The following is a 22422-nucleotide window of genomic DNA, read 5'->3' as shown; positions in this document are numbered from 1 at the left end:
TGCAGAAAATAATAATAATAATTACATTTTTAATTACCAGCATATACCAATGTATATGTATACCAATAGGCTAGTGCAGGAATACACGAACAAGAAATGTATTATTAAATATAAAACAAAATATAAAATATTAAGATACTTCATGGTAAAATTAGCTCTGTGCTCTTGGTTGGACAAAAAACAAAGCATTGTGAAGGTGTCACTTTGGGCTTTGGGTATTGATTGATGGCAATCAATCGATTAATGGAGAAAATAATCAGCCGATTAATCCATAATGACAATAATTATCAGTTGCAGTCCTAAGTATCTCAATACTTCATCCGTGACTGTTGTTTTCCACACTAACTGGTGTTAAATGTTGCTATTGTACATGAATCACCGTACGAAACGACCTCCATGTATTGCTGTATTTTCAGGAAGCGGATTGGTCGATATACTTTAGGCTGCTCCGTGATTGGTCAATCCACCGCCCGTTGCACCTGTCGCGCGACCTGAGGAAAGTTTAGCAGCCTTGAGACACTTAGCAGAGTGGGCTGGCCCATTGTTCAGTCCCGGAGGGGGGGCAGGAAAATCGAATCCGGAACATTCAGGAAGGACGCTAAAAGCTGTCAGACGGGACTCCACCTTTCTGAGGAGAGGAATGGAGTGCTCCAGGAACTCTATCCTCCTCCAGACGCTCAAGGAAAACTTTCCGACTTCAGCTATGTTGTCCGGAAAAATGACAACTCACACATAAAAAAAGAATCAATTACAGGAACAGGGAGTTAATTTTGGCTAGTTTGCCGCTAATGAAAAAAAATGGCGTCGGAGGTGCAATCAAACGGGAATGAACTTTTGGAAGTTGACATATGCGACGGCGGCGTGTGCTCCGAGGACGAGAGCGGCGTTTTTGTCAACTCTGCCACCTCCCTCCAGGATGATTTCTCCGGCTTCCAGCAGTGGACGATCCCCGCCGAGTCACCTAGTGACACATCATCACCTCCTGGACAGCAGCAGGTCCCCAGCGGGCACGGAGCTCCACCTGGCACCGTTACCGCCACCCAAAAGACCCACACGGCCGGGGACAGCGACTCTGAGTTCCTGGGAGATGGAGTAAGAGCTCCGAGGACTTCCATAGTGGACTGTCTGTTGGTGGAGCTTTATGAGACGTACTGCGGAGGCAGCAGGAGGAATGTGGACAGCTGGGACAGCTCCACGGAGGCGTCCGGATCTGATGCTTTTCTGGGCCGCAGTAACTCCGGGTCCAGCTTCCTCCAGGAGCTCCAGGAGAAGCACACCAGGAGGCATCAGATGAACTACCTGGCCCAGAAAGGTGAGGGTTGTGTGCGTGGGTGTTTGTGTTCAGGGGCGTCCACAGGTCCTTCTTCTTCTTTTCTTTACAATCTGTAACATCCTCAAACCTTAGACCCTCGATTCAGATGAGTAGAAAACACCCAAACAAACAGGTCAAGTAAGTATGGCTTTGCTTATTTGTAAAGGCCTGGTTGCTATAATTAAAAACTATAATTGCAGCTCTCAATTTTATAAACTAAGCAGATTTTTAACCGTCTTTGTCAGGGCTGATATTTGGATATGATATTGGTATTCAAGATATCTCTCAGCTCATAGGTATATGGCAGTACTTATTATTTTGGATGTTTACACTATGCTTTATATTGGTCACTTACATGAGGAATAATTTAAAACATTTAATAGAATACTTCCTGATCATCAACTGTGTTTAAAAGTGACAGTGGACAAATCTAATCCATCCAAACAAACATGTTTTTTCATAGGGAATATGTACAAATTAGATAGAGTAGGATAGACTTCAAATCAACAACATTACAGCAATACATGTGCAGACACTGAGACAACTTGTAAATAAATATATATATTTCTGTCCTGTTAGTTCATTCTTGGCACAAAGGATCCTTTGTACATGTTTTTGTCTACCAGAAGTGCTCTGTGGCATCCATTATAGTTATTGAAGGGAGTCCACATCTTAGCTTTCACTAATCTGTTGTAGAAACTGATGAGTCAAAGTATTTGATAATGTTGAGCCAAAATAAATGTGATTGCAGCAGAACTGAGGTTAGAAAGTGACACGTTTTACTCTTGATATGCTGCTGCTCCTGCTGCTGCTGCTGTTACAGCATATGCCAATTACAAACTGCATATCACAGATGTACCACAGGTGGCACCACCTCCACCTGCTTGGTTGACACTCACTGTCATCACCCACAGACTTGGCTGCATGAAATATTTCAATACTCCAGGCAGCACAGATGTCTAGATACCTCAACACATTTACCACAGAGGGTTTTCCTGACTATGTTTATCTTGCCAAAGAGATGCATCTTGGTTAAACAAACTGTGACACTTGGTTGCAGGAATTTAAAAAACATCACAACCACTATTGTTGGCAGCTGAAATCACAAGGAAATGACATTTAATAACCTGAGACTTGAATGCACCATAATCAATGTGATTCTTTCAGTGAGATGAGTCTGTACTCATGTACCTTTTTTACGTCATTTGTTTATCAAGATATGTCTACAAGAGTTCACTGTAATCAGATATCAGGAGAGGCTAAACTGGCTGGAGATCAGACACTGATTAGTTTGACGTGACTGACAGGTAGCCTCAGAGTATGCACACCTTCACATGCACAAACACACTCAGAGACTGTGTGTTTACTACTCAGTGCGTAGCCTCGGAGTCTTGAAAGGCATGTTACTGTGAGTGCCACGCCGCCATTGTTTCCTCTGTTGGAGTGGGATCCTCCAGTAAACACAGTCGGGCCCGTGAGTCTAGTGTTTGCCCTCTACACACGTGAGGCTCGGTCAAGTTAAACAATGCAGAGGGCTGCCACTCAGGAAGAGGAAACAGTAATGATTACGCCTCAAAGAACAGCTAAAATGTGTGTTTAGTCAGGGATTAATGGCCTGCGGTGAAGTTTAGGTGGTAAATGTATAAATGTGAGGACTCACCAAGCTTAAGGGAGACCCTGTCACCTACTGGGTGTTGTCTGTAGGTGACCGTGACCTTTGACCTCCCAAGGAAGGTGCAAATGTAAATGATGTTAATATGGAAATGCAACTATGACTGTTTTCATTATTGATTAGTGTGTCATTTGTTTTGATTAGTTGATTAATTGTTTAATCTTTTGTTTTAATCTGTGATAAATAAGTAAATGTGAAACATTGGACAAATTCACATGCAAAGTGATTCCTCGGGCAGATTTCTAACTATTTAACGGTGATTTGAAGATATGTAATATGTAATAATATTGAAAAAGTCTCTGCTCACCTGAATATGTGACAGGTAGGTCGGAGGAAAGCACAACTTGATTAAAAAGAGAAAACTCCCATACTGTCTTGATTACTGCTGGAATATTTATTAATTTATAACGTTTTGGTCTGTTCAACCTTGATGTTCTCATTTTTATTCAAAGATATATTAATATGAAATGAAGAAAAGCAGCAAATCATCCCTTTTTTGAAGCCGTAATGAGCAAATGTTTGGTATGTAATCATAAAAAATACTGTTTATAATGAGAGATATAATATTTGATTTTAATATTCAGCCCAGACTGCCTCATGTGTAGCGGATGGCAGTTTTACTGTAGATTAGTTTTTATTGTTGTTGTTACATTAGTGCTCTTCTGCTTCAAAGTTTGAATCACTGGTTCTTTTGTGAAGAAAAACAATTTAAAACACTGAGCCCTTTTATTTTACACCCATGAAAAATGAAATAACAAACACAACAATGAGCTCTGTCACACACAGATCTGTTGTCTCCGATCACCTCCAGTTGAAAATCTGATTTTGTTTGCGAGGAGGCTGTGTTCTGGTTTTCATTTCTTCTTTGCCTGCAGCTTGGAAAACAAATGATGTGATATTGGGATCTAACAGTGGAGTGCAGACATCACATGTTATTTCAAACTGTATCGAGTAGCTTCATTAAGAATACATTATATTTTAGACAGACATGAATAAATGCACCTCTGTGCTATGACTCAAACAGAAAAATAAACACTTCACAATATTTTTACTCTTGTAATCGTTGTCCGAGCTAATGTGGGAATTGCAAATAGGATTTTGAACTGCATCGTTTTATAGAGAGAAAAGTTGGCTCTCAAATGTACACATCACCTGGCACATCTGGGATCAGTTGCGTTTATTTGTGTGCTTTTTGAGACAATATTCACTGGAAGAAAATAAAACTGTGAGCCCATAAAGGAGGAATGCGTTTACGTGCCGGTGAATAAGTCTGACATCTGAGTTTTTTAGCTCGTTCATGTGAATTTTCTGAGTGCGAAAACAGCTTCTGTGTCACTAACTTTGTTCAGACTTTCACACATTTACTTTAGATTTTGAGTTTCATTCAAATATACAGAAACTTGACTGTTTTGCCGCCTTTGAAAAACAACAGGAAACCCTGCTTTACCAATGCTATGGCAACCCTGATTAAACTTTGTTGTGTTTGCCTTTTCAGCCCCAGAGGAGCTGCGTTCAATCATCCAGGAGGTCAAATACCGTTCAGGCCTGCAGTCAGCCAAGCTGATTCGCCAGCTGAGGAGACGGGACCGACTTTGCCACAAACTGCAGAAGAACTACGACATCATAACAGCTTGCCTTCAGGCCGTCTCACAAAAACGACGTAAGAACACACACTTCTTCCTTTTAGCTTTAATACTAAAAAAGATGGGCATTGAGTGGATGGTACTACAGGATGCACGATTGTTTGGTCTGATGTTCAGGTGCTCTACAAGCCATCACAGGCTAAAAATCCAGAGTAAACATGTGGAAATAACTTCAAAGCTCAATTAAAAAGTAAAACATTTCAAGAGGGTCGAATGCATTTGCAAGGTACTGTAGATTTACAGGTTTCTACACTATATGTAGGACCCGGTCCTCGTTGTCATATCACATGTTGTATGAAAATAGCTCTCAAATTTACATAATGGGCCGTGACATAGGGCCACAGTGCCTGACAATGGGGGGGGGGGGGGGTCATATGTTCATTTTCATATCTCTCTGCCCTTCAACTCCAAAACCGCCTGTAAAATAATTCCAATTCAACGAACTGTCCTGTTACATAAGAGACGTTTGGAAACGTAGCTTACAAAGGTGATTTTTTTCCCAGGGAAGAGATTATGGATTAAGCCTCATTCTATGAACATGAAATATCCGGACTATACTAACTTTGGGAGAATAACAATAGGGCTAAATCCACGATGACAACATGTTTGAGAATTATTTCACTTTCTTGGGAGCTCATCATCTTTTGACATTAGCTCCTTCACACAGCTTTAGCCTCATAATCAGCCTTTTCTCTCTTAAACACAACTGAAGGAATTTCGGTCTGTGTGCGTATTGCTTTGATTCACTGTTCTGTTCTGTCAACATGCAGCACGATGGCTCACATGGAGGTATAGTATACAATGACACTCTGGGTTTTCTCTGCACTGGAGGCATTAACACGTGGCTACATGGGCAGGTTGTGCCAATATTTCCAGTATAGCCAGTATTTAACACAGCTGCTGGCTCAGTCAGTTACTGTGGAGCCAACATGGCTGCTGTTGAGAGCTGTGTGTTATGATTGGCCAAGCAGCTGCCAGTATCAGCATTTTAACCCTTTCTAGGGTTGCAGAAAAGGGCACGTTCTGATGTAACACTGACATTTGTTAATCAAAGCATTCAATAAATGTCATTGATTTTGTCTGACTTTGTCATTTCCACAAGTTTTCTACATTTCAGTGTCTGATTTTTCAGAATATGTGTCGGATCTTTGTGTGCAGTGAACATTAATACGGATTAGTTGCACTTATTTGATTCATGTTACATGTTTATATATAAAACAATTCAATAAAACCTAAGGCAGTCATTTTTCTTTCAGTAAACTTGTGTTTTTTTTCTTGAAAGGAGTATTAATCCATATTAACCTCCTATCAATTGAAGGAATTGCAGCAATACTACATCTACATCAACAGGTCTCTGACAGGAGCCTAAAGATGGAGTGAGTATTTTCATGGTGGAAAACAAATTAGAGTTATTAGAGCATCCAATTGAAACACCTAGAGACGAGATGATTTCTCATGATGCATCACTGGTTATGGAACATTATCATGGAGGCCTTCTTTTATTGTTATCTTCATCCTGGCCGCAGATATTGATTCAGTATGCCATTAAAACGGGATGTGTTTTTTTTTTTCCACTCAGGAAGCACTTACTGCACCTGTACGACTGAATCATAGTGTCATGCATCATCCATTTAGATTGCAAACGTCATTCCTTTAGTTGCTCTCCAGTTTCTGAGGGAGCTGTTTGGTGAAGTGGGTGACTTCCACTATGTTTCCTGAGGTGTGCATCACCTCGTCTTTGCAAAACATTTTAGCCCTTTGCAATGTGAGTCTGGCCGTGACTCTTCTGTAAATCAGTCATATCGAGTTTAAAGTTTCAGTTATTCAGTTTCTAACAACAGAATAGTTCGAAATTACATTTTTCTAAGAATCCGATTGCCTTATTTTACATTCTCTGGTCATCCTTAGGTGTGTTTTAGTATCTTGGGATAAGAACGTTTAGAGGTAATGGGCCCATTTCATTAAACATTAAGGCTGCAACTAGCGATTATTTCTGTTATCGATTTAATCTGTTGATTGTTTGCTCGACAGATTGTTTGGTTAATAAAACAAGTTTCCAAAGCCCAAGTTTCAATATTCAAATTGCTTGTTCTGTTCAACCAACAGTCCAAAACAAACAGACATTCAGTTAATTTCCTTAAAGAATAATCTAGATGATTAATCCATTATTAAAAAAAATTGCTTCCACTTAATATTCTGACAATCGATTAATCCTTTCAGCTCCACTAAATCTTCCAGATTTATGTTCTGCCTCTTTGTACAGACCTCCTCTGTTATGTCAAAGCATAAAATCTCTGTGATTGGTGCAGATTTTTCAGGTCAACCAGTAAGTGATAGTTATTTTACGTGGATCGATCCACCTCAGAATAGCAGCTGAAGTGTCCCCAGTCAGCCATTTAGCTGTGAATCTACTTTATTAATAAAGAACAGGCTAATTCTTTCTCAGTATGGACGCGTTGTCACGTCCTGCTGTATCTTTAAATGTAGTTGATGCAGAAATCACATCGTTTCCTTGAGTCTTGCTTCATCTATCTCCTCTCCTCTCCGCCATTCAGCTTATTTATGTTATTGTTTATTTGTGGGTTAAAGAAACGAAAATCCAGCCCTTTCCTCTCTCTCTTTCTCATTCCCTGTCCTCTCCTCCATTACCTCATCCGTCTCTATCTCCTCCCCACGTGTCTCTCCATCCTACCGCATCCCTCCGTCCTCGCACCTCCTCCTGGTGACGCCAAACCGGAGGAGGATGAGGAGGTGTGCAGCATCAGCAGCGCTCCCGAGCACAAGCAGCACAAACCGGCTATTTCCTCCCAAACCGATCGGCTATTTTTTGATATTTTGTGTGGATGTTTGAGTCGCTTGAAGAGGCATCCCGGACGTCTTGAACGAGGAACGGAAGGTCTTTCATTTCCTCGGGAAGAAGTCGGAAACACACGCTGTCCCCGGAAGAGATTTGAAACCCGGTAATCGGTGTAATCGATTCGTTTTGAACGTCTGGGAGGAGAGCGTTTAGAGGAGCAGCTGCACCTCCGTCTCTGAGGAAGTCTTAACGGAGGATTATTAAAGCGGGGCACGACGATGAAGTGATTGAGCGGGTTGCACGGTTCGATTCCCGATGAGGCAGGAGCGGCTCCCCGCCGCCGGCAGGAGGCCGAGGGCGGGCGTGAAGCAGCGGCAGCAGGGATCGGGAGGGGTCGGTAACATCATCAGCAACGTCCTGAAGAAACGGAACGGGATATCCAGGAGCGCCCCCCGGCTGCTCTGCACCTTAGAGCCAGGTGACACTCAGCACGCATGTCCCTTACTGGGATGAATGTCAAGATATTATTCTGGTCAATATGTTTCACAGTGGCACATTTTGCTCATCCTGCGGCTGCATCCCGTTTTCCTTTTTGATTTACTGCTCAAACAGGCCTGCTGTAATTTACAGTATGTCCCTATGTATGCTGCAACTGTATGCACCTACAATTATACAACATTTAAGTAATTTAGAGTAATTACGGCTGATATAAGCTGATAGATATAATATATTAGACCTCCAGAAAGTGCATAATAATAACATGCAGCTGTGGAGTCTTTTGCTGTATGACATGAATGTATCACAAAGCAATGATCCAATTTTCCCAAAAGACCCTTAAGGTGTCAGATGAGCTCATTTCCAACATGAGTCAGTATTAAACCTGACAGAATGACTAATGTGAGCTCCAGTGAGTTCAAAATCAAATCATGCAAGCACACGGGGCTGTTTTATTCATCTAATAATGCATCACACTGACCAGATATCTGAGGACATATCAGCTTTCAATCATTACTTCACTTCTTCTTGCTGTGACTTATAGTCAGCCAAAAGCCTCCAGATGATCCCGATCTGCTGGGATGTGTTCGCGTTTGACAAGTAGTTTAAAGAAATAGTCGTTGTCTCAGATAAGACCCATCGGGTCAGTGCTGTTCGTTAGCCTGGTGCTGAAATGAATGAGCGCTGTTTTATTACCGTCCTCACCTCTTCTTCTCTACAGTCAAGTGGCTTTGAAAACTAACCTGTTTTTATTGATCAAACTGATGTGCACAAGCTTTTTGTATAAATAGACACCAAAGCCATAAATCTGGTGTTCATAAATAAAGAGAAGAACAGAATAGAGGACAAGTTGCATGTAGCATACTTCATGATATTTTAATTTGGATTGTTTTGTTGTGCCATCCTTCTTTCCTCCATCTCATCTCTCTCCTCCTCTTTCTCACCTTCCATTTTTCCTTTACTCAAGCACTGTACTGTACTGTACAATTTTGGGGTACTTGTACTTTACTTGAGTATTTCCATTTTGTCCTACCTTATACTTCTTCTCCACTAATATTGCAAATGTACTTTTTACTCTGATAGCTTCAGTTAATACTTATTTTGCAGATTCAGATTAATAATACGAAATATAATCAACAAACAACGATGTATTATTATAAGTTAAGATGAAACTTTATTGATGGGGTGATGTGATGCGCACATTAATGCATCATACTTTTACTTTTGGTGCTTTTAAGTATATTTTGATGTTAATACTTTCGTACTTTTAAGTACGAAGTACTGAAGTTAAAAAAATGAATGCAGGACTTTTACTTGTAACAGAGTATTTCTACTCTGTTTTATTACTACTTTTGAGTACAACATCTGAGTACTTCTTCCACCACTGCCCCCCCCCCCCCCCCTTCCTTGCTTCCTTTCCTGCCTCCTCCCTCCTTCGGTTTCTTCCTACCTGCCCTCTCTCCCCCCTCCTCTCTCCCCCGTGGTCCCTTTACAACTTGGTTAATTTCAATTAATTTAAACCCTGAAGAGATGAAACTATCACCTGTTATGAAGGAGGGTCACCCCTGGATGTTGCCAGCGTTAAACACACGCTGTGTGTCAGTTGTGTTGGTCTAATCTGTGACCGGGAAGTAGGAGGGTTCTCCGCGTTAATCCTCTCCCAGAGCTCCGACAGGAAACCGCAGAATAAAGCGGCGTTCATCCAGGATGGCGCAGGACAAACCGACAGAGGCGGACCATGCAGGTTAAACACATACTTTATCTTATTTGAGGGACTTTTAACGGAATGAAAATGACATTGCTCACTCTTGTAGTGCGATCGGCTGCCGTTTGACAGACCGAGCACAACCCTCCAGAGACTGGAGGGAGACTGGGGAGAGAAATGGCCGCAGCCGGAGCTGTTGGCCCAGAGCCGAAACATGTCAGGGCCTTCCCTCTTAACTTGGATCAAAGTTTCATTTCCGTTTGGTCTTATCCCACAGCGCTGAATGTTTTCTAAAGATGTTCGCGTGTGCGTGCAAACAGATTTTTAGACGATTTGCAGTGACGCTCGTGATTGAAACGCGGAATCAGCACCACGCGGAAATGGACAGCGCCTCCTCCGTGAAGCGTCCCACAGCTCCAGACTCTGTTCAGAAATCTACGCTTTTAATAGGAGAACTAGAGCCTTAAATCCCGTGTTTTTTTTCTTATATTATCGTGTAAAAATAGTTGTGGAAAAGTCTGCCACACTTTAGCATCTGTAAACTAGTCAGTAGTTATTTGTTACAGGAGGGATTTGACTTAAATAAATCTTATAAAAGAAGTAATTAATTTTGGTTTGCCTTATTATTGCAGTCATAATATTTGGTTGGTTTGCTTGATGCCATCTCATGTAAAAACTAAGCCTCCTGGACTCTGGTATCCCCTCAGTTTAAGATGCTTTTAAACTCCTTCATGGTTTGGACCCCTGGGGGCTTAAGAGTTACAGGGTCTAGGCTTAAGATGAAGGGGGTCAAGCTTGTACTGTTTCAGCTTCCATCCATCTGGATCACACTCCCTTTCAGTATAAAATCTTCTACACAATAACTTAGGGACCAGTACAATGATAGGTCACCCAGATCTGGTTCAGGAACAGTCTGACCGGGTGTCTCTGTTCATTTGTAGGAGTTGACACGAGGCTGAAGTTCACCATTGAACCATCGCTGGGAAAGAATGGATTCCAGCAGGTAAGCACTCCCCAACATGTCTGCTCTGATGTGATCTGTGATAACTGTTTTTCTCTTAATGAAAGTCAGTAAATAATGCAGTATAAGTACATCAAGTATTAACATTATATTGCTGGGTTACACTTGGCCTGAGTGGGAGTGTGCTGGTTAATTAAAAGGGTAAATAAAACCTGTGTGTTTTCTTCCCTACAGTGGTACGACGCCCTTAAAGCAGTGGCTCGACTCCCCACTGGGATCCCAAAGGAATGGAGGAAGAGGGTATGTAACTTAAACTAAGTATGACATATGGCATTGTTGGGACAATTATCTTTTTTTCCCAAATGGTGGCAAGTTGGTAATTTGCTGTAGTCACTGAGCTACACAGAGAATGAGAATGAAAATAGCAGATTATTTTGAAATAGTACTTTTAGTAGCTCTCAACTCTGAGCCACAACACTTGGAAATATTGTCCATATGAAAAGAAACGTTCATAAATAAGACCTGATGCTAATCCAGAGGCTATATAGTACAAGGAAGTGACGACCCTGTTGTGCTATTACAAGAAAATTCTGCTTGCAGGTCGATAATAATAAAGAAAACAGACTTTTACAGTCTTGAGAGAGGCAGCGTAGTCTAAAAAGAACAACATGCAGAAGCACTTTGTCTACAACGCTCCATTTATCTCACATCACTACTTCTTCTCTGGGGAAGAGAGAGCAGGGAAATGGAAGTGATTACTTTCATCTTATCAGAGGAGACGAACAATGAAATCTTGTCTCCTTCCTGAACTTGCAAAACAAAATGAATCTCTGTGAACAAGGGACCTCTTACACAAGTGCACGAAAAGAAACCTGAGAATATGCTGGAAGGTTAAATAGTTTAAATATTTTGCTCGTATGGCGCAGTAGGGAAATGAAAATCTGGATCCTAACTTGTCTTGATGTTTTAACTATTTCTCCTGTGAGTTTAGTTACCTGTTGATACTATTCTATAATTAATGGTGGTTCCTTGTGTATCTGCAGGTTTGGCTAACGCTAGCAGACCAGTATCTCCACAGTATCTCTATTGACTGGGAGAAGACGCTTCGCTTTGCCTTTAACGAGCGAAGCAACCCAGACGACGACTCCCTCGGCATCCAAATCGTCAAGGTAATCAGATCGTATTGTTGTGTTGGGGGTTGGGGATGAGATGAGTGTGTGTGTGTGTGTGTGTGTTTGCAGAGGGTTTGTGAGCATTTGTGTTTTTAAAGTGTGTCCTGAGCATTTTTCCACAGCATGCAGATTAAAATAAGCAGAGAGAAACTAGTACTGCAGTCATTGGTGTAATGTGTTGTACCTAGCTTTTAATAAACATCGTTACCCATTGTTTGCAAATAAACTGCTGATATAATATTTCTACAGTTTAATGACGTTCATACAAGAAAATATCCAATGTTTTCATCCAGAATTGTATTCTGCAGCAATTAGACCATCAATCGACCATCCACTGAAACTGGTTGATTATAAAATATCCACTCAAGCTGGTCTTGAAGAATCTGAATCTCAAAGTTTAGTATTAGAACCGTTTTTTGTCTTTTCACAGACATAAGAAATCTGAAAAAAATGTAATTTAATGACCTACAAGTTTAAGATAAAGAAATGTGAAATTCTTGATCTTGGTCCACTTACTGGCTTTTATCTGAACTTTCAACCACATCTCACAGTCTTCATCAGCAAATATGATGACTGAACATCTGAGCAATCTCCATTCACTGATGAAGACATTAATATTCGTAAGAAAGCTCCAGAAAAGCCATGAAATGGACCTTGAGTGAAAGTTATTTTGTCAGACTTTTTTGTTATTTCAATGTAGAAGACGCGGACCATCTAAAATCCACCTTTAATAGTCTTCTATGATCCTGAAATACTGGTGTACCTGTACTGGCACAGACTACTATGTGAAGAGAATAAGTCATTTTCATTTCAACTGAAGACACACAAACTATTTCACACAACAGGCTGAACCTGTTGAACTGTGCTGAGCTATTTCATTGACAAGTGATCTCCAGGAAGTGCACAGTAATAACGGCTCAGATTCAATAGCCATCATTGATCCACCTGAGTGTAAATAAAGTTGAGAGTCCGGTAAAGGATGTTTGCTCATGACTCTGCGTCATGGAAACACTGCAGCTCTTTTCTCTCTCACAGTGACTCAGAGATTCAACAGAGTAACAGCTGTTTCCATCAACAGGGCAAAGTCCGATCATCTACTTCTCTGTGTTCTCGTCACCGTCTCTGTCCTAAATGCATGAATTCATTTATCCAGTTGTAATAAAATAATCCATACTGTGCATCCCAGGACCTACACAGGACGGGCTGCAGTTCTTACTGTGGCCAGGAGGGAGAGCAGGACAGGGTGGTGCTGAAGAGGGTGCTGCTGGCGTACGCCCGCTGGAATAAAACTGTGGGCTACTGCCAAGGATTCAACGTACTGGCTGCACTCATACTGGAAGTCACAGAGGGCGATGAGAGCGATGCACTAAAGGTATTGAATAAAACGGTTGCTTCCTGGGAGAGTTTGTATGTTGCCTTGTGTCCTTTGAAGAATAATTAAACTTCACTATCCTCTGTATTCAGGTGATGATCTATCTGATTGACAAAGTGCTGCCTGAGAGTTATTTTGCCAACAACCTGCGAGCATTGTCAGGTAATGACACACACACACATAGGCTCGATAATCGATAATTGTTGAAGCAATTTTTTTAAGCAAGAATGGCACAAAATTCACCTGTTCCAGCTTCTCAAATCTATTTTCTGTTTTATATTAGTCTTCTATGATAGATCGAACAAAACAAGCAATCAAAATATGTCAACTTCGGCTCTGGGAAACTCTGATGGGCATTTTTCACTATTTTCTGACATCTTTTAGTCCAAAATGTTAGTCAAATAATCAAGTCAAGTCAAATCAAATCTGTAATGTCTTCTTCTGTCAGTGGACATGGCGGTGTTCAGAGACCTGCTGCGTCTAAAGCTGCCCAGACTGTCCCAGCATCTCCACCACCTTCAGAAAGCTGCCAACAGAGAGGCTGGAGGTACAAATCTGTGTGTTTGTGTGTCAGTGTTTACAAAGATGCTACCTGGTATAAATATTCAGTGCCAACAGCATGCAAAGCTACCTGATGCTGCTTCGACTGTTAGATTATCATAAGTTTAAGAAAGTATTATCGTCTGTAAGCCATTTGTAACTTTTACCTTCATGCAGAGGCAACTAGCAAATGTCGCGTTCATGTCTCTGTGAATAAGTGCTTTAATATTTGGGGTTGTATTTGTTCAAATAACTCACTTAATGTCACAAATAACACGTCTGTGTTCTCGCAGGCAGCTACGAACCTCCACTGACCAACGTGTTCACTATGCAGTGGTTCCTCACCATGTTCGCCACCTGCCTGCCGGCACCCACCGTGCTGAAGATCTGGGACTCGGTTTTCTTCGAGGGTTCAGAGGTGCTGTTTCGGGTCGCCCTCGCCATCTGGGAGAGACTGGGAGAGTGAGTGGACCGTCGCTTACACAAATGAATACACTGCTAATGCTACTAGTACTGTATATCTACAATATGCATATTCATCCTCCTCTCTCTTCTCTTCCGTCTTGATTTTTGCTCCTCTTCCTCCCCTCCTGTCTCCTCCATCGTCCCATCTTATAAACGCTGCTTGTCTTCGTCCCTCTGTGTCTGTCCAGGAGGATCGAGTACTGTCAGACAGCGGATGAGTTTTACAGCACGATGGGTTGTCTCACTCAGGAGATGCTGGAGCACAGCCTCATTGATCCTGCTGAACTCATGCAGGTACGGGACAAACAAAACCCTTCTCACCCCTTTAACCTCCTCAGCGATGTTCTTAAATTGATGTAGGTACTGTAATTATTCTCTCCTCCCTCCTCTCTGTCTATCAGGAGGTTTACTCCATAGCGGTGTTTCCTTTCCCTCAACTGGCTGAGCTGAGAGAGAAATACACCTACAACATCACTCCGTTCCCTACCTCAGTCAAATCCAATGGAAGGTTTGTTCTATTTTCATCAATTTCAGTAGCATTGTGTGCGTGTTACTTATCATTTGAGTTTAAATATTATACTCCACTTGGTATCTTTTAAACTAGAGGCCGAATTTTCTTTTTAAATTGTCCTTTGCTTGTACAAATGAAAGCTTACCTCTTGTACAAATACAGACACAGGTTGTAAGTTGCAGCCTTATCTAAGTTACACAAAACACGACTTTTACAACCTGCACTAGGGAGCAAGAGCTGTTCCCAAAATGTTTAGAATTAAGGAAAACCCTAAATAGACTATTTAGTTTACATGTGTGTGTGTGAGATGGTGGTGATGATGATGATGTTATTACCTTGTCCTAGTGGTGGTCTGGGCAGCTGGGAGAGCGATGACGATGCCGATATGGATGATGAAGACTCTATGGTGACGGCGCTCGGTTGCCTGGGTCCCCTGGGTGGCCTGCTGGCCCCCGAGTTGCAGAGATACCAGAAACATCTCAAAGGTCAGTGCAGCCACATGAATTACTACAGAGGATTTCAATGGCAGCCAGTGGAGAGGGTACAGAGACGGCAGCCAAGTGGCTCAAGACAAACTACTCGTGCCCCAAATCCTCATGTTCTGCCCCCGATTTGACTCCAAGTACAAACCGCGTCTGATCTCCTCCAGACAAATCCCCACTTCCTCCATCTTCAGCGGCTCTTCCAAAGATGAAAAAAAAGGCAAACAGCCTGAAGGATTTAGTTAAAAACACTGGTTTAGATCTGAAGCAGTCGTCTTCACTCTCCAGAGAGATTTAAAAATGACTTCAGACAGAAATGAGTGCTTCACTTAACCTCACTAGATCTCAGTATCAGATTTGACCTGGTTCAAAAGGGAAACAGAGAAAGTGTAGCACACGAACATCAATAAATCATTATGAGACAACAGTATAATTACAGTAAACAAACGAGGCCGGCAGCTGCTACGTTCCTCTACAGAGTATTTTACATTTTGTGCCGCTGGGTTGGATTTGGTCTTTGCAACACAAGAGGAGGAAGAGCTGCTGAAAAAGTGATGGAAAAATAACTTCCAACACACTGACCTTTTTCAGTAAAGCCAAAGAGAAAACAGGAAATTCAGTGAAGTAAATATCAAACATCAGTCAACAAAATGCACTTTTACCTCGTCTTCAAAGGCTTCTTTTGTCTAAAAGCATAATGTTGATGCCATCAGAGGAAAGAAACAGGAAGGACTGAATCGCTTTGGTCTTGTTGTAACTTTAGACTGAATGCATTACTGTGGTCTTCAGTCTCTCAAATATAAAATAAATACAACACAGACCCCCCCAAATTCTGTTGTCATCTTCCTCTGATAGCATCGAGAGGCTTTTTTATGTAACACTTAGTTTTGTGTCTCGGGTGGTCAGCTGAACTTGATTAAAGGGGATAAAAACAAAACTGGGTGAGCAAATAAGTAAGAAAAGGAGCTTAAAAAAGGACATTGGATTTTGTCTGATTTGTGTATTTTGCTTTCTGAATTAAAGCCGTGGACTCTAATCTTTGAATCTCTCGATTTCTTGTCCAAAAGCCAAAGTCGATAAGGTCAGGCATTGTTACGTAAAAACATAAAGAAAGCAGAAGAAGAGTTTAATGTTGGGATAAAAGAACGTGACATGAGACCTGATCAGCGCGTCTTCTTCTTTCGACCTCCAGACCAGCGAGCAGAGCAGGGGAACATCGCAGAGCTGAGCCCAGGAGCCGTGGGAGCTGGAGGGGCAGGAGGTGGAGGAGGAGGAGGAGGTGCCAGGGCAGAGCATCAAGCAGCAATCAACAGCATGATGATGGAGAGAATGAGCACCGACATCTACGCCCTGAAGAAGCAATATGCACGCATCAAAAGGCGGCAGCAGCAACAGGCTATGCAACTCTACATACGCACAGGTAGAGAGAGTAATAATAGTCATAATCATAACTTAATCCATGACCATCAATCCCCACTGTTTTATTTTTACTGTTCATCTTTTACTGCCTCTCCTGTTCATTGTTTTCACATTTACGTCTGAAGGGAATAGCTTCAATGTCATTAGAAAACTGTCGCTTTAGGACTCTTTCAACCACATCAAAACAGAATAGATAAGCAATACATTACAATAAAATCACCATATAAAAAAAACATATGCTGCATGACAGCAACATGCTATGATGGGTGCCATTATTTAAAGTCACTTGGGAACGACTGCTTTAGGATATAGTAACCCAGCTTCCTTGTAGGTGGCAGCTACAGTCATTTGTTGTCCATAAATACATAGAAAATTCTTATTTCAGGACAGAATATTCAATTTAATGTCGACATTTTGTCCTTCAGAAACCTGTATTGTTTAAACGCATGATTTTAAAACCAAAAACTGTGCAGACTGTACAGTAAATGCACAGTATGAAGCACACTTAGTGTTTGAAAGTTATAACGTTTATACTTGCTTTTACACTTACACACTCTTTGCTGACAGTGGCAGTAAACGTCCAAGTCTTTATTAAAATGCAAAGCCCGGGTAAGACGCGGTTCTGTGAATGAAACTACGAACACAAACGCACAGAAACAGACAGTGATGAGGTATTACATGGACAGAAGGACAGAAACAAAAGCACGCAGCAGAAAGTTAGATGTTTGACGATGATGTGTGACTCGCAGGACCTGGACCTGAAGTGGCCACAAGTCCTGGGGTTCCTCAGGAGCAGCCCAGCAAACACAGCGACAGTACCGACCAACACACTGACGGTACTGGTGTCAAAGCAAAGGGTCGTCTGAAACTGGGTGTTCTGGGGCTGATTTGAGGGTCTTGTTTGAATTAAAGTAATTGGATGATTTAAGGAGGACAGTAAAGTACTCCGGTCATAATAAAGTTATGTTCACTGTGGGTTCCCAAGGCAGATTTTCAGAGTTTTTTCATTGAAATTATGATTCATTAAGAAAAATCTGATTTTCACAAGTTAAGTGCTTAGAAAGGAGACTTAAGCAGGTGTATTTTATGTGTCTCTCATGCTTATTTTAACCAATATCTTGATAAACTGAAGAGAAACCCAATGGGGGGAAAAAAGCATTGAAAATCTGGCGAGGGAACTGCCGGCTCACTGAAGCCTTTGCAGGTTTTATAACTATAAACTGACTACATCTGGTTTTGCTTATTGTAGCTTGAATACATATCATGCTCTCAAAATGCTGTAGGGTGCATACACGTATGGTTCATTTTGTAATACAGCACAGGGGGCTGCAGTGTTGCGCAGTATTCTGAGCAAACTGTTTTAAATGTAGAATAACATTAACATTAAAATGTTTGGCTATCTTTAATGAGGGGAGTACTGTAGCCTCTGGCTGACATTTTGAGAGCATTTTTGAAACAGCTGCTCCACTCTGATTTAATTTAATTGTACTTTTTTAACAAAATACAACATGTTTGGTGTAGGGACTACTGTATCTGGGACGACTGGTGATGGTTTTGTTCCAGCTGCAGGTGGTATAAAGTCATTGAACCAGTAAATATTCTACATATTTATCTGGAGACACCTGTCACTACTGTACATACATCACAGTTGTGTTAATATGTTGTTGGCAACTGTATACAGTCATCCCTTAAGGTATTCAGTTATAATAGTGACACAACACTGTGTGCTTTCAATGCACCAATAATTCTGGATTATATTTAATTTAACAAAACACTGAGGATGTCTTCAGTAGTGACGGATGTGTCTGTTTCTTTGGGTGTATGCTGGAGGTTTCTTTCTGATTTGACTCCTATCGCTAACCTCTAACTCCCTCCGTTTGTTGCTCCTCTCTTCTCACGCTAACATATGATTTGTGAAGCTTGTGTAACAGTATTACAGTGAGATTTAATGTTTTTTCCCTTTCAGATTCAAACATCTTTCTGCACTAATCGTCACTCGTATAAACACACTCTGTAATCAGCCTTTATAAAGGCATGTTTACATTAACATGGTTGACTGACATTGAAAAAAAAGCCTGTATATTAGAGTACACATTATCTAGTATGAGAGACATTAATATGCACTTGGCCAGTAGTCCAAAATACTGCACGTCTCATTCTGTGAGAGGCCTGATGGATGAATCCTTCAGAGGATAAACCAAAAGAGTTTGGACGCCCCCTGGTGTCTGATGGAGGCGCTAAGCTGTTTGGCAGCAGCTGCTCTGAACAGCTGACTGACTGTGATCGGCATGATCCAACAGCAATTGTTTATTTCTGTGATGACTATAATGCTGATAAAAATTAATTAATCTGTCAATCAAAAGAAAGGCAATCTGATAATTTTGTAGAAGAGATGAATTTTTTATGGATCATTTATTTAGTAAAATAATGATTTTCTGGTTTTCTGAACTTTGCAAATTTTATGATTTAGTTTCATGTCACTATAAATTCAATATGTTCTGGGTTTTTTATGGCAAACAAATTACATTATTTTGGGAATGTAGGATTGACATATAGGATTGTAAAGTTTTAATGGGAAAACCAATCTTTTAAACAGTTTTATCCGATCAATTTTACATTTGGATAATGTTCTTAAAGTCTTACAGTATCCAGTTAACCATAATATCTACTGAGCTACAGTGTTTTACGCTAAGACCCTGTTCGTGCTTTGCTGAGACCGGGACTTAGCATCTATTGAAAGTCTGTTTTAATGTGTTGTTGTGTCTGTCCCCTCACCTTTCACCTTCCCTCCAGACAAGTGCCCCGCCACCCGTGTCCTGGCCTCCCAACTCAACCCTTCCAGCTCAGTAATCAACCACCTCCTTCTGGGTCGGAAACCACGCGGAGGGGGCTCCAGACTCGCGTCCACTAGCACATCCACACTACCAGGGTGCCGACCTACTTCTCTGTCCCAGAGTCACGCCTCCCCTGCCAGGCAGAGCTGTGGTTCTCTGCCCTCCAACAGTACTGGGTCTCCAGGGAGCTCTGGCGGAGGTGCAGGGTCGCCCTGGCGTGCTCATGTCCGGGTACATCGAAGGAATATTGCGAGGGCCCGAGCACAGCTGGGCTTTGGAGATTCAGAGGAAAGGGAAGGTGAGGAGGAGGAAGAGGGAGGGTCAGCAGGATTGGAGGGTGAAGAGGAGAGGAAGATTGAGGAAAATGAGAGGGATGATGAGGAGCAGGAAGAAGGGAGTGACTCCTCTGTGCCTCCATCTCCTGATCCCTGTGGTACAGGGTCAGTATGTGGAGAGGCTCCACAGGCTGAAGATGAGACAAAAGAAGCAGAAGTTGCAGAGGTAGTGGTGCAGCTGGACTCCCTGGATATAGAGGACGACCCAAGTTTGACCTCCCCCAACAGCGCTGATACACAACCCACACTACCGGAGTCTAAACCTGTACCCCAAGTCCCTCTTCTCCCTCCTCCGCCGTCCTCAAACAGACACAAAGAGTCTGATTCCTCAGGTTCAGAGAGAAACACCGCCTCTGACAGACACTTTCCCTCCATTGCATTACCTCCACCTCACCACTCAGCACTCCCTTCTTCCTCACCATCCACGCTGAGTCCGTCCTCCTCTCCGGTCCCTACGTCGGCATCTCTCGATCCATCCTGCTCTTCCTCTCCAACACCACCCTCCACTCCAACACCAAGCTCTGCATCCTGCCTTCCGTCATCCCCTTCAGCTAACGCCTTCTCCTCTCTCCCTCTTCCCGCATCCTCCACCTTTTACAAAACTTCCTCTCCCTCCACTCCCTCACTTTCCTCTATCTCCTCTTCTTCCCGATCTCATATGTCCTCCTCCCCGTCAACCCCAGCGCTCTCGTCCACCGGCGCCTTCGCTCCTAAACAGCAGGTCTTTTCCCCGTTCCCTAGCGTGAAGCAGCCCAGGAAGTCAACAGCAGCCAGAAATCTCGGCCTCTACGGTCCTACATCCAGAACACCCACAGTTCACTTCCCTCAGCTCAGCCGCAACCTCAACCGTAGTAGTGGTGTCGGCACCACCGGAAGGCGATGAAAACCCCTGCACACAGAAACACACAGTTGTTACATGATATAAAAAATGATTCTATAACTACACCGTGTTGCCTCCCCCATATCAAGAAAATAACCCATATCTTATTAGAAGTAGATTGAAAGTTCTAGAAATGTAGAGTTCCGATGTGTTCAGAAATTGCTTGATTATTGATGTTGAAATGTGGAGAGTGTTGTACACCTGATAAAGAAACTCACAAGCCATTACAGACAGACATTTAAGAACTAGTCAACTACAAAGCGTCATGTTTAGTTTAGTGTTTCAACCGCATTGGTACTGTTCAGCCAAGGAAAAGCTACCACAGGACTATTACAGTATTGAGCCCTTTACAGTGGCCTATGCAGGCCCTTCTTGACCATAAATGGAGACATAATTAAAAAAAGGAAAGGCAACAGATGTGAACTATGTTTTTAGGACTCTCTAAAAAGTTGCTTTGCACTTGACATCTGTTTGTGAACCTTAAGAAAAGGATTCTCCCAGGACTGAAACATGAAGAGACTCTAGCCTGGACAAATGCTTCCTTCTGGACTCACATGGACCATATGTGGAAATATGATGAACTTCCTTTTTTTCCCTATGAGATTACACAATAGCCATCCAGTTATTTCTATGCCAAGTATTTAGAAAAATAACCCAAGAAACACAAGATACCTAAGAAATGCTGTAAATGAAGAATCATACAAACTTTCAGTGTGTTCCCAGTCTTAAAACTTTTCATGTCCTGACGCACTTAACATTTTGTTTTGTCTGTCTAATGGTGAAATCATTCTATGTGTGTACTCTCTGTCTGTAACCTGACTGTTGAACAAGAGGAATGTAATATCTCGGCCAGTGGTAAAGTGTGAATGGGAATGCTGTTCTGAGACCAGCTTGGTCAAGTTTTGTTTTGACCATTGGGGTGTGAATACTGTGTACATGTGGCAAATCTAAACATAAAGGAATTTACTAAATCAAATCATATTGGTGGTTCACATAAAATAAGCCTGCACAGACCTCAATGTTGATTCCCAGTATACCCAGTATAGTCCAACCACAGTGAAAGCATTCTAACTTGGGAACTTACCACAAAGCTGCTGCTTCTCACTGGGCTTTAAATGTAGTCCAGTAAATACAAGGAAAAATCCCAGTGTGGTCAGTCAGGTCATGTTCATGTCCTGGAGAAACAACAACAACCTCTCAGTGAAAAAAGAAATGTTGCAGCTGCATCCCAACATCCTGCTTCTCTTTGATTTTGATATCATTCGACTCACAGAAATCAACCTTGGACATTGACTTTGACAACATTTAATGCTGTTTTGAACATTTCCACATTGCATTTCCAGACACTACCTTGCTGGGGTGACAAGTATTCAGTTGGCTGCATAAAGATAAAGACCATTTTCAACCTGTTTTCCAAGTTGCTAAACCAAACAAAGATGTGGCTGGAAGTGACATATCATTTGTACAATGCATTACCCTAATCATAAAAATAAATAAATCATTAGATAAAAAGTTTTAATATCGATTGCGACTATATAATAAATATCTGATATATTATTTTAACCTTTCATATTTTTCCTGCGTTTCAAGATGGGGAAGAAAAAGAAGAGCGCACCGCGGGGACATGTCACTTCCGGGTGCCATCTTTGTTTACATTAATAATCTGTTGCGTTTTGTTAAACAAGTTAAAAATCTTTATTGTGCACGGAGTGGAATATTTCTCTTTCCAGTTGGCCAGAGGCGTGTTTTAGGAATGTAAACGGCGGTAAGTGTTGTCAATTGACCTCACAAGTGTTTTTTAAATTTAGCCGTCAGCTAACAGTTAGC

The 22422-nt window shown here is 41.8% G+C and overlaps 1 protein-coding gene across 1 annotated transcript; it reads left to right on the top strand.

Moving 5' to 3' along the window:
• Positions 1–798: 798 nt before the first annotated feature.
• On the top strand, positions 799–21548 carry tbc1d30 (TBC1 domain family, member 30). The gene is made up of 15 exons (XM_070929041.1): positions 799–1312; positions 4480–4644; positions 10566–10627; positions 10820–10885; positions 11629–11754; positions 12944–13129; positions 13222–13291; positions 13578–13676; positions 13963–14131; positions 14323–14428; positions 14536–14642; positions 14991–15130; positions 16320–16547; positions 17296–17382; positions 19340–21548. Exons 1-15 carry the CDS (start codon positions 799–801, stop codon positions 20596–20598), a joined length of 3384 nt encoding a protein of 1127 aa, XP_070785142.1. The 3' UTR covers positions 20599–21548.
• The last annotated feature ends 874 nt before the right edge of the window (positions 21549–22422 follow it).

The sequence above is a fragment of the Enoplosus armatus genome, chromosome 22, assembly GCF_043641665.1.
Source record: "Enoplosus armatus isolate fEnoArm2 chromosome 22, fEnoArm2.hap1, whole genome shotgun sequence".
Lineage (NCBI taxonomy): Eukaryota > Metazoa > Chordata > Actinopteri > Centrarchiformes > Enoplosidae > Enoplosus > Enoplosus armatus.
The sequence above is the reverse complement of the archived record's forward strand: the minus strand, read 5'-3'. Positions and strand labels throughout refer to the sequence as shown.

Excerpts from the sequence above, each read along its gene's own strand:
- tbc1d30 (XM_070929041.1), top strand. The coding sequence starts at position 799 with ATGGCGTCGGAGGTGCAATCAAACGGGAATGAACTTTTGGAAGTTGAC. Across the intron at positions 11,755-12,943 it reads TCGGCATCCAAATCGTCAAG|GACCTACACAGGACGGGCTG; the intron begins GTAATCAGATCG and ends TGTGCATCCCAG. Across the intron at positions 16,548-17,295 it reads GCAACTCTACATACGCACAG|GACCTGGACCTGAAGTGGCC; the intron begins GTAGAGAGAGTA and ends TGTGACTCGCAG.